This window comes from Simochromis diagramma, unplaced genomic scaffold (genome assembly GCF_900408965.1).
Source record: "Simochromis diagramma unplaced genomic scaffold, fSimDia1.1 OVJJ01000159.1, whole genome shotgun sequence".
Classification (NCBI taxonomy): Eukaryota; Metazoa; Chordata; class Actinopteri; order Cichliformes; family Cichlidae; genus Simochromis; species Simochromis diagramma.
In genome coordinates this window covers 1,402,942-1,416,120 of record NW_024387197.1, presented here as the reverse complement: position 1 = coordinate 1,416,120, position 13,179 = coordinate 1,402,942, and the positions used below count along the sequence as shown (strand labels likewise).

Sequence of the window (13,179 nt, the reverse complement as noted above, 5' to 3'; positions counted from 1 at the left end):
TCTCTCTGACTTGATAAGAGAAGAGGCATCACTTTTCATTGGTCTCTGATTAAGTAGAACCTCACGCCCAGATGCTATCAAAATATGGCCAGACATGCACTATAAATAAAATTTACATGGGACTGTGTGTGGGTTTCTTAATTGTGTCTTTGTGTGGAAGCAGGCGCATTCACACATGCACACAACTCCCAGTAGGCCTTATGGCTGCTTGGAGATTTGCTAAATAGGATGCTATCATAAAACAGCCTTGTAAAAAGCTCATCTGGTGCACACCATCTGTAAACACAGATTTGGAGAAGTTCATGGAGCCTGCGCAACCTGACACCTCTAAATTTGGAGTGTATTACTGCAGCTACATGGATGTAGTACCAGCAGTAGCTCTACAGCAAATGAATGTGAAAAAACACACACCAGCAATGATTTTTCATAAATACTCTCTTTTTGTGCTGGGGTTATCGCCACAAATAAGTGACAGTTGCTTTAACTGCAGATTCGGATAGTGATGGGTCCTAAGGTAAAGTAGACATATATTTTGAGATTGGTGGGTCAATAACTTCAATACTCACAAATTCCTTTTATTATATAGATAATAAAGCTTTATAAAAACAAAATGTGGGTGTCTACATCGCTTCCAGATGTTTTCAGTGTGGTGTCGCATGAAACAGCTGGCCTGTCTCATGACAGCGAAATACACACTACTGCTTAAGGGAAAAGATAATTTTATATTGTACGCACTTTTATACACATATACATTTTACAAACACAGAATTATCATTTTTATTTTAATTACGCTTTTCAGTCGTTTTTTTGTTTTGGTTTGTTTTACATTTGGTTGGAATATTTCTTGCTTTTTTCTGAAAACTACAGATACTTTAAAGGTTACATTAAGTGGTGTGAAGCACAAGTACCAGAATTAACCTAATTTTAAAACAAAATATCACCAATCACTACATGTTTTACAAGCAGGCTTTGATCTTCGTTTGATTTACCAATTCAAATCCACTGCATTTTAATTTAACATATGCCACATTTATTTCATCCAGTATGCAGAAAGACTAAATACCCAGATGATGCCATGTAATATGTCTTAAAGCTATCAGCTCCATAGAGTAGTGGTTTACACATTCACCTAACAAGCAAAAGATCCCTGGTTTAAGACATGGAGGACACACAATAACCTTTCTTTAAACCAGGAAGACAATTGGCCAAATCAAATATGTTGAGCTATCTGCTGTAGTGAGCCCTTGTGAATAACGGAATGCATATGATATGACAGCCTGTGAGTTATGCTTTATTTGGTTTGTGTCTACCATGCCCACATCCATTGTTAGAAAACTGTCTTTTAATTGAATAGATGCTTTAATCACTCTGCTGTACAAGTTTGAGCAATTACAGTTTGCAGCAACAAGTATATGTTTATTAAAAAGACATGCAAAACTTTTCAGACCTTACAGAAACACAGTGAGATTCGCTTAATGGCTGTAAATGTTAAAGCAAAGCTTATTTTATCTCTTTATTACTTGTTATATGTATGCTTTATCTATTATTTCTGATATATTAATATTTGATCTGTGGCTATTGTTCGGAACACTGTACTCATATTGCTATTTAAATGTTAACCTACGCAATTTAACATGTTTAAATTGCGAGTAAATCATTACTGTTATCAGTATGAAAATACAAAAGAACTCGAAGGATATGATTTTTTTTTTTGTGCATTTATGACCAGTTTCCCCTGTCAGCCCAGAGTGCATCTTGCCTGCAAAGTAAAGGTCCTTTCATATGTCAAAATAAGCACTAAATTATTTTTTTAAATAAAATATTGCATTGAAATAGTGTAGGCTCCTTTTTATCAAGCTTTGCCACCACAAACAACCGTATGGTCATTTGATTATACTGACTGTTGGAATTGGTGGCATAATGTTTTCTATGTTCAACACTAAAGTATATCAACAGAATGACTTAAGCTGTGGCAGCCACTTTTATTTCATCCATTATGCAGAAAGACTAGATTCCCAGATGATGCCACCTAAATGGAACTATACTGTAAATGTATCAGGGCCTTGTATCAAGGAAAATAGCAAAAAAAAAATATCTCAGTGTCATTCATAGGGATGAGTATCGTTTAGGTTTTATCCGATACCGGTGTCAAACCGGTACTTTTGAAACGGTGCCGATGCTTAAACGGTGCTCAAACCGGTGCTTAAAGAATGGAGAACACAAAATTGGTCCAAAAACCTCTCATGTTCAGCTGTTTTTTTTGTAAAAAGATAACAATGTTAGCCTTTTCTGCAGCTATGGGGCATATATGGTATCACTCTTGGCTGGAAGCAGTGCTTAAACAATGGAAAAAACACAAACTTTGTCCAAAAACCTCTCATGTTTAACTGTTTTCCACTTTTTCTTTGGTCATTTTAGCCTTTTTGGCCAGGGTGAAGGGAGCATCTGCCATCAAACAAGAAGACAGCCGCATGTAACTACGACGGTGTTTGCTAGTTCACCTTACATGCATTAATGTAATAACGTGGTGAGCCTACTCAACGTAAATTACACACGAACAACATTAAGCTACTCACGCAGAGAAGAACGGCTGCTGCTGCATCATCATCCGTCATCATTTCTGCTACACTGGCAGGGATAGGGGCCAGGACTCTCCTCTTCGGGTTTTTGGGGGATGTTGCTAACTCCGGGTCCGATAACAGGCACCACACCCGCAGTAGATGTGCTCGGTGTGAGGTCTCGCAGCAAGCTATCAAATACGGCGCATTTTTCGGCTTTTAAAAAAACATTATGCGTCGCCAGGTGTTTCATCGGATTTGAGGTATTACCTCCTTTACACAGTATCACCTTAAAGCAGCGGTCCCCGGGCCTCGGACCGGTACCGGTCCATGAGTCGTTTGGTACCGGGCCGCGAGTGTTGAGGCTCAGGTGTGAAATGTATGGTTTTGAGGGTTTTTATCGGTTTTCAGCGTTATTTTGTTATTGTTTTTATCGTTAACTCGGTTTTCCTGGGTCTTTTCACGTGTGTTATGAATAAATCTTCTTTTTTTCGGTACCGGTACTAGTTTTATTTTGTTGTATTTATCCGCGACACCTTAAAGGCCGGTCCGTGAAAATATTGTCGAGCATTAACCGGTCCGTGGCGCAAAAAAGGTTGGGGACAGTTGCCTTAAAGCACTTGTTGCAGGCTGCTGAGTTTGCATCTTTTGCTGTGAAGTACAGCCAGACTTTTGACCGCTTCGCCTTGGGCATTTTTAATCTGTAGCTCTGCTCTAAAAGAACGTATGTACCTGGACCCGCCTACTATCCTCGGAAACGTTTGGCTAGAATCTAAAGTTTATCACAGCTCAGGAAAATAAAGCACCGAAATGTGCGCTGCTTTTCGGTCTGGTTACTACCGTTTATGTCAGAACCGGTGCCATCATGGCATTCATGCACCAGGTCCATGAAAGAAGCCAATGAGCTGCAGGGCTGATTGCCAACTACATTAAGCCTCTTAGGCAGCATGCTGATGAATTCACTCATTGAAATGTGAAGGTAATAGTCTTGACATAGCAAAGACATAACTCACCGACTGTACCTGCAAAGTCCCCAAATGACAGTGATCCCGAGTAGGAGCTGGTCCAATATGAAAGAGGACTTTGCTTTTATTACCATGATCATTACTGTATATCATTTCTGAATGTACAGCCATTTGGTTTCATTTAAATGTAAATCTGGCGACTGAACACATTGTCACCCACAGCAACCTGACTATGATGATTCATTCTGGGATCGGCAAGGAAAATATAAGAGCCCCTTTTGCTTTCTCTGAGGGAAAATAACAGATTTGACCTTTGTCTGTTTTCATGAAAGCCAGTGCAGAGGAAAATAAAAAAACCTTGAGATTTTTCCTTTTTTTCTTGAAAACAAAAGTAACCACAGTTTTGTGCATCCTTTGTGCTCTGCTCTCTCTCTCTCTCTTTCCACTTTTTAAAAAAAATGCCCAACCTGAAGAACAGGGAGGGAGATGTACAATCTGCAGCTCAAGGTCAAGGAAGTAAAACTCTTGGGAGAATAGACAAGTTTGTGTGTCAAAATAGGCTGCGGAGACGGATAACAGAGGGGCACAGCATCACACAACATGTGGTGATGGTTATTTCAGCAAGGCTTGACACAATTGTGCATCTGTGGAGCAGGGACAATGCTGTTTGCTGCTAATGTTTATCAAATGAGGTGACCACCAGGGGCCTGGGCATATGTGCATGCACGCAGAATGGAGAATCATTCCAGCAAGGCAAACATTAGCAGCTCTGTAGTCTAATCTCACAACATATTCTTGTAGTCATATAGAGTATTAGCTAAACTTAAAGCAGACCTAGCAGCTTTACTGACAAATGAACTGGGCGACTTCAGCAATCCTCAATCAAATATCAGATAATCCCATTGCTCATTACTTCTCTCAATACACAACCCTCTATCTTGCTAAAATCACACATCACATAAATTAATCATCAAGTCCCAAATAAATGCCTGCATGTCGAGAGAAATCAACGAGAGCCTCATCAGAAGATAGGTAAGAAGGGATATTACATATCAGTGCATTCGCATACCCTTTTGCATGTCTAAGCAGAGCTTCATTATGAGATAAATACACACCAATAGCAGATTGCTGATCTACAAGAAATTCCCATTACAACCCTGGACAAAGCTTCTTGAAATAGCCCTTATTTCATCAGAACTGTGAGACAAAAGATGAAAAGCCTTTTCAAGATCCCCCATGGGCCACATCATCCTCACTCATGGCTGTGTTACACATGGAGGACCCCTCTTTCATGACCCCTTGCGTGAGTCTCGTTCTGAGCCAGTGGGGGCCTGCGAACATCAGCTATTGATCTTTAAGAGCTTAAATCTTGCTGAGTTCGAGCTAGGACCATCAAGACCCGCAGAGCAGCAGGACTGCTGCTGTTTGCTACTGTTTGATTCAAGGACTCAACTTGTGGGAAAGTGTGACACCTGTCATGACATGCATGGCCTTTAAAAATGATGTGATATGCAGAAAAGTTGAAACATGCAACAAGGTAGAGTCGAGCATTCAAATGCCCTGCCTCTGTTTTGACAGCCCATTAGTACCTGTAATGCTTTTAAAGCACTATCTGTATAAAAAAAAAAAAATAAAGCATCTCTTTCACTTTTTAAAATGCATTGTTTTCTTTTGTTTTTCCTATGATATTTAATTAAACTCAAGACCTCTGTTTTTTGGAAATCAGTATTTTCGTCTTTTTGACATTCTATAGACAAAAATTGCTCCTCAAGAAAAGAATGGACATACTGAACATAATCATTTGCTGAACTATTTTTGATATGGTCCCACACTTAATCAGGATGCTAGGCAGGCAGGTTGTGAAGTGAAGCTCAGATGAAACCGGATCATGTTCTCAGTGCCAGTCCACATCAGCTGACGCCTCGTGTTATAGTTGTATATACATTAAGCTGCTTTAGCCTGCCCACAGATACTGTTAATCTGCAAGCCAATTTGAAACCCACCTCCACCCCAGCTCCTCCTTTCTGATTAAATTAATGTCATATCCGTTCTCCCTGACGACTGCTCTATTCTGTTCAGTGTCTTTTTGCTGCTTTCCACACCTCTGTAAGCACCGTGAAGGGCGCCACGTAAAAAATGACTACAAATAGAAACATTAAGCATCTTTTGAATGTGCTTGTGCTCCTGACTTAAGTTTGAATTCAGTCAAAATTAATTCTGTGTTCTTCGAGCAAAGTACAGTCTGTCCAAGGAATGCTGGGCCGACACTTCTGCTTCTGTCAGCTTTTTGATGGCGACTTCCTTAATATATAGGAACTCAAGATGATAAGAAATCTGTGTGCCATTTACTGACCTGTTTAACTTTCATGTCTTCTGGCTGTCTGCAAATTGTATTCATTCTGCTAAACAAATTTTGAAGAAAAACCACAGAGAAATGTGTATTTATACAGAGAGAACCTGCACATAGTCTCGTACTGTCAAGCTTTTTCATGTATTTTGTGCATCTATGTAGACTCTTACAAGAGTCTAAATCCTAAACTAAAGGTTGGAGTCACATATCAGTAAAAATTCAAGCATTCCATATTTTGCTTGAGTATGTTGATGTAGAACTTGTAGGATCCAGTCAATTTAGACCTTTCTAACTATTACATGCTATCACCAAACATTTTTTACTGCCTCCATTCTAACCCCTTCTGCTAACCACTATAATAATAACTTGCTGGAGTCACTCTTTAATTTGTCATAAATATATGCAACCAGAAGGTAGAGATTGCCAAACAATTCAACATTCTTTTTTTTTTAATCTGCAACTGAGAAAACAAAATTGGAAAAAGTTACAATCATTTTTCATTTGATACACACACAGACACGAAGCAAATAAAAGTTTGTTGTGTATTTCTTTTGTGACACTACACACCCTAAGATAAAAGGAATCTTTTAAACTTTCATTTCCTTTTTGTTTCAATACTTCCCTAATGGAAAGTGTTTCAGTTTAAAAAACGAAATCATCTTTATGTTTTGTTTTTATAAATACCTCTGTAATAATCCTTTTTTGTATTTCTGTGTTATGTGTGTAGAAAGGGATGCAGTTCCGCATGAACTGATTAGCTACATAATGCATTAGGCATGAATAAAAAGCTATACACAACAATACTGTTGTCTTTACTTTCATTTTTTTTATTTTAATTAATATATCCAGCTATCAATTTACACTTTTATTTAATTTTATGGGAAAAATTGGTAACAAATAGAATTAGAATCAGTGACTTACTAGAACATTGGCAATCTGCTTGTAGTTGTGTGCTTTAATGGTTCCTTTTTTTCACCATTCGAGGTACTCACAGTGGTCCCTGGCTTACTTCCTATTCCTTTTCCTAGACAAACTTGCTCACGTGATTTTTACACAATAGATTTTAGGTTATATTAGAACATTGTGATGTGTTCACCCAAAATGTATGCCTCATCTTTAGGCATGGTAGAAACTGATTGATTAAAATTGAAGGGGCTACTTGAAGAGACAAGCCACAACTCAAGGTAGGAGAAGTTAAGTTGCTTATGTTGATAAGTTAGTTTGTAGTACATTGTAGATGCCATCCCACTACCAAAACAGACAAGTGATGCGCATTTTCTACAAATTATTATTGTTGTTGTTGTTGTTGTTATTACTACATAACCTTTATTTAATTAGCATGACCCTTAAGGTTAATGATCAGTAATTACATCCATTAACAACAGTAAAAAGTGAATAAAACCTGTAAACCATTTTAGTTAATGCAAGTTAATTCCAACGTCTGTCTGTAGGCTAACAGAAACTACTGATGAAGACATCCATAAAAATGTCACCATTAATAATGATGAAATTATTTAAAGTAGTGGTAGGCAAAATGTTTTTTGGGACCACTGATCAAAATCCAATCTAACAACTTTTCAGCACACTGTAATTCATGATGTTTGCTGGTGTGAACATTTGTGTTTGGTAACACAAACAGGCAAATAGGCATCTACATTAACTGAAAATATTTCAACTGCAAAGGTTCACTTGACACTGTGGCACCGCGCCTATCCTGTAGATTCTCTCAATACCACAAGGAATCTGAAATGATTACATATGAACAGCTCTATGACTCAACTTTATTTCTGCATAAACAAAGAACTAAAAGCAGGTGAAATCAACAACTTCCTTGTAAGTTCAGAAAATAAGTTATTGTCATTTATGTTCGGCTTTTGGTCGTATTATGGAAGGAAGTAGTTCTGGGCTGTTGAGGTGAATATTTGTGGGTTGTGAAAAACACTCGAGAAACTCTGTTCAAATAATTAACATGAGGCAAATCTTTGCTTTGCGTTTGACCTGAAGCAGGGTAGGAAACTGAGTCCTGCACCTTCTCTGGGCACCATTTCCCGGGTTTAGAGAAGAAGACAATAATGATAGACTTTAGTCCATCGCAAGTCTTTTCACACTACTTCAGATGAGCAATGGATGAACCTGAGGCAGAACCCGTATATACTGTGTAAGCCAAAGCATTAACCTCTTAAGCTACACCAAGACACTGGTAAAAAAGTAGGAGCAAGGATTAGGTTTTAATTTGTGTTCATACATTTTAAGCTTTCAAAAGATAATCTGTAACGAATGAGACTTCATCTGAAATTTCTCATTTTATAGTTTTTTTAATCATGTGTATTTAACATGTAACTCAAAAAATCCCCACCCTAATACTAGATTACCAGGTGGGAAGGACTCACGCACATATGGGCAGAAGAGAAGGCCTGACAGCTCTACTGCTCTCTGGTCTTATTGTGCTTTTTCCCCCTTGCATCACTTTTCTGAATTTCTGCCCAGCTTCGAGGTCCTAATTATGACTGGTGGTTTGAAATTAGAGGGATGCGTCATAAGTAAAGTATGTTGGTTTCATAACATCATATTCACTCAATATTTAATGTTACCTTCAAGAATAAATGGAACCCCCAGTTTAACTCTATTTTTCTGTGTGTGACTGATCAGTAATGACAGCAGACCTACCTATTTCCGTTTGGTCGAAATGAAACTGCCATCATTACAAGATCCTGCTGCATACTTGCATTCCTTATCCTAATATCCTCATAATTACAAGTTAATGTACAACAGATTGATGACAGCTGTCTCCACATCTAATCGACAAGAGAGAACTGGCAATAGTTTGTTTACAAAAATGTAAACAATCATTATTTTAACACAGTGTTTGTGTTGCTGCCAGTCTAACTCCCTGCACGCTGGTCAATGACTTCCCATCTTTTACTAAAATGGATCAGAGTTCGCTCTCTGATCCATTTTTTAATTTCCTTTTTTTGACTTGAGCATAAAATCAAGTGTGAAGGCGTTATTTGTTTTGTGGGTGTGTGTAGGATTCATAAATGAATAATGGAAAACAAATGACTTTTTGCATTGTTGAGATTTTAGATTCTCTGCAGAATATGAAGAAAAACAATGATGCATATTTTGCAAGATAATGTATATTTGAGTTATTCTGAATGAGTGGCATGTGCAGGGTGAGAATATTTTTTTACATTTGTGGAAGATGATGTATATCAGTTTCTTCACGGCAAACAGATTGCAGTAATAAGGTGGAAAAAAGCCAGAGTTTCCTGCCTCACAATGAAAAAAAGCAGACTTTGCACATTCATGATGCTTAAAGTCGTGTAACGTTAATCTGAACTCTGTTCAGCTCCATAGGCTGCTATATAACCAGTTAAACCTGCAGGGAACCTTTAACACCAAATACCATCTCACTCTCAGGCACTCTGCTCTGTGCTACTGCTATTTAAGTGGCTAAAATATGGAGATGTGAGAGTCATAAGATCAACACAGACACAACCAGATGTCTGCAGGGCATATTCTGGTTGGGTTGTAGGCTTGTTCTGTAACATCTGATTCAAACGGGTGATGTGGTTCAGTGCAACAGCTTAAAATCTCTAAAACCAATACAGGCTACAGAAAACTGTACAGTGTGTATTAAATAAAGATGATTTAACATGGATTTTTTTTTTGTTTGTGTTTAAGGGAAGACTAAATCTATCCTCTTGTATTTGTTCTTTTGGGTTCTCTGGAAAAAGAAGGAAAATAGAACATCAAGCAGGAGCAGATTTCCTACCCTCAACACGACCCCCACTTGTCACAGTCACCTCTTATTCAAAGGTATTTATCAAGTAAATGTAAAGCACTTTCACCGTGGGCTTCTAAAAAGAAACGAAAACCCTTTCTTGAAGTCGCTCTGGTAGCTGCTGATGAATATCTCTGCGTCCCGCACAAACCTCTACATACATTTCTCTGGCACTGTATTCACTTCGTGATATCAGGAAGCGGATCATTTAAAAAGGAGGACCAGCTCTGGAACTCTCAGATAAAATGGCATGCCTGTTGCACAGGCGTGCCTTCATTAAAGCCAGCAGTGCTGATTGCAGCGCGGTCACGGTGATGGATTCATTCACGACTAAAAACTTAGTGGAATGGGACGACTGTCATCGATTCGAGGGGAGACGTAAAAAAGACCAAGAGTGTAGGAACTTGACGGCGCGAGCCGTGGCTTGATGAATCAATAGCAGAAGCTCCACTGCGCAGTGAAGAGAGAATGCTCAAATAGTGGAAATCTGAAGTCCGAGTAAGACTCAGAATCACCTGCTGAATACTGAATGTGAGCTGGGAAGTATTTGTAAACCTCAAACATGAACCAAAAATCGTGACAGGTGGTGCGTAACCACGGGGATGGCACCCAATAATTGTCTCTCTTCTTTTACCGACCGGCTGAAAGCGCTTACAGCGCAGTAAACACCCAAAGTAGGCACGCATGCACACGGACACACACAGCTCTTACCTTTGGAGATAACCGATGCTGTGCAATAAATAAGCAGCAGGAGCCCCCTCAGAACGAGGTAACGTCCTTTTGTCAGCGTGCCCATACCGACGCGTAGCTCTCCACGGATACGCTATAGAGCTGACTGTGCTCCGGGTCTCTGATGCCTGCTCTTGCCTCCTCCTCCGAGCTGGACGAGCCCCGGCAGCGCAAGTTCCTCGTGTAAACCAGGGAAGCGGACAGTTGGACGCTCTGTTGGGAGAAGGAGGAGCAGCGGCAGCAGGAGAAGTGAACGGCTGGCGGGCTGGACTGTTTGTCGAAAGGGAAAAAGCATCTTCACTTCACTTTTGCTGTGCGTGTGTGCGCAGCAGGGGAGACGTGCGCTCCGAGTTTACCCCCCTTTCCAGGCATCATCATCCCGGAGCCTGCCCTGTGCTAACCAATGGCAGAGTGAGAAAGGCGGAGAGGAGGAGACGGAGTGGTAGGCTACTCGTAGGCCTAATCAGTCAAATGTTTCTTCTTTTACAGTAACGCACCAAGCAGCCCAGCAAAGGCGTGAAGGATGATGATACAGTTTACAGGTTTGGAGAAACTGTCCGAAGAAGAAAAATGGGAGGAAAACTGCTTCATTTCCAACCAGCACAAAGCTGTGTCTCACAGTGTCCGGTATAATCTGATCAATTATAGCCAAAGTAGAGCACTGATCAACAGAAACGCGCCAGTGTGATTTTCTTTTAATGTGCCCCTCAGCTCCAAGGTATGTTTGCTGGTATTCTTATATGTGATGAATAAATGAAATTTTTGAAAAAGAAAAAAAAATAGGTATGTAATCATGGTAAATGACCTCATTACAAAACCTCAATACCAGCTGAGAAAAGCAGATACTGACTCTGAGCACACTACTCATTTGTGTCCAAAATGATAATACTTTGATTACAAACGAGTGTAATTTTGATGAAGCTTGGAAGCAACTTCTAACCTGTAGATTTTTCCATGTATGTTTTTATGAAATACAGTGTAGCAGCCTTAGGTATTCTGAACTTGGTTTAATTCAGTGGCATCATCTCAGTTATTAAAAGAAAAAAATAAACTATAACCATCGTCTTTTTTGTCTTCACCAATTTCAACAACTGTGCTTCAAACTTGGCATGCATGCAGCAAGACCCAGCAGGCTAATAGGTCTAACTTTCAAGGTCTTTTCCTTTTTGCTAGGCAGCGGCATCAAAGGTACAGTGTCATCATTTTAAGGACCTCATAGTTATATGCAATCTGAAATAACACATTTAGGTTTAGAATAATTCTCCACTGTCTGTGACATGTACTTTTACTGATGCTGGGCAGTGTTCCAACTTCACTAACTCTTCTCTTCTTCTTATGGGCAGAAGACCTCCAGCTTCTGTCCATGAACAGTTTTAGTGGTCGAGATGCAAAGACTGTACTTTGTGGAAAGAATAATGGGACTCTTAACATCAGGTCAAGTCCCATCTGGCACTAGGATTTGTAGTAAGTTCACCCCTTTATATTGAATTTTCGCCTATTTGAAACAGCCAAATGGAACAGAGGAACAGTGAAACAAAAATCAATGTGTGAGACTTTATTGGAAAGATAACATCTTCTAGTTTCTGACAATGAGCTTATTTAACATGTGGCTAAAATAACTCCCATCTAAACCTAAACCTACTTCTATTCTCAGTGAGATTTTTACCTGGATAAATAAAGGATTAATTTAAAACAACAACAACAAAAACTCTAGACTGCGCAACATGTACAGTGAAACAATGTTGATGTTTTTTTATTCATACCTGTACTTTACAATCAAAAAAATAAATTGCAAGACCAAAATCAACTATGACTGTATCCTAACAAATGTATAGTCTGTATCTTAACAGTGCTGTCTGGAATTGTCCACGGTATTAGAGGTACCGATGTGACATCCATCCAGGCCTTCAGTTTAAAGACAATCACTGGCTGTTGTTAATATCCATAACAGTTAAGTCAATACTGAATTTAAAATGATGATTAGCTGAGGATACTAAATAATATGGATGTTCAATTCACAGTAAATAATACATTTTTAGAAAATCATTAATATAAATGCTTTTAAATTTTCTATTAATTTTCACTTAAGATTCTGTGGAAAATATTGTCAATCAATCGATCCTTTTCTTAACTGATTACCCAATATAAGGTCACAGGACCAGGGAAGGAGCGGGTGGGGGCTTGTGGATGGAGGAGTTCTAGAGACTATCTCAGCTGTCAGCACAAGGGGCAGGCTACACCCAACATAGGTTACCAGTCCATCACGTGGCTAATACAGAGAGACAGACATGCTCACATTCACACCTACGGCCAATTTTTTGAATCACCAATTAACCTAACAGCAGATGGATGGTGGGAGAAAGCCAGAGCACTCAGAGAGAACCCACGCAGGTACAGGGACAACATCTCAATCATCTCAAGCAATATTCACACAGAAAAACTCAAACTGGTTGGGGCTGAATGTAGGGCCTTCCCAATTTAAGGTGACCACTCCTGGTTGTGCTAACCATTGCTACTGTAAAAAATAGTAAACTCAATAATTATTGCACATCATGCTGTACAGTAAAGTTTTACTTCTTCTTAGGGTGAAAGTTGGAGTGTTTTCATCAACATTGTTTGGGTCGAATTTGACTTGTTTTCAAGTCCTGATGTATGAAACATACATTTTTCTTTCTGAATTACTTACTTTTAAAACTTCTAGGGCATTGAAGGTCACATTTATTGTTTATGCACAGAAATACATAGTAAATGCTGCCAAGCTGAATAAGTCCAACAAAACTGTAAACCTTTTGA

At 39.1% G+C, this 13,179-nt stretch overlaps 1 protein-coding gene across 2 annotated transcripts in view; it reads right to left on the bottom strand.

Annotated features, from left to right (window-relative positions):
* unc5db (unc-5 netrin receptor Db) overlaps positions 1-10,951 on the bottom strand; it is a 279,454-nt gene extending 268,503 nt beyond the window's left edge. For both annotated transcript variants that reach the window (XM_040050206.1, XM_040050207.1), the window contains exon 1: positions 10,369-10,951. In XM_040050206.1, the coding sequence (XP_039906140.1) occupies positions 10,369-10,453 (85 nt within the window). In that variant the 5' untranslated portion in view covers positions 10,454-10,951. The remainder of the gene's footprint in view (positions 1-10,368) is intronic.
* Positions 10,952-13,179: the final 2,228 nt, after the last annotated feature.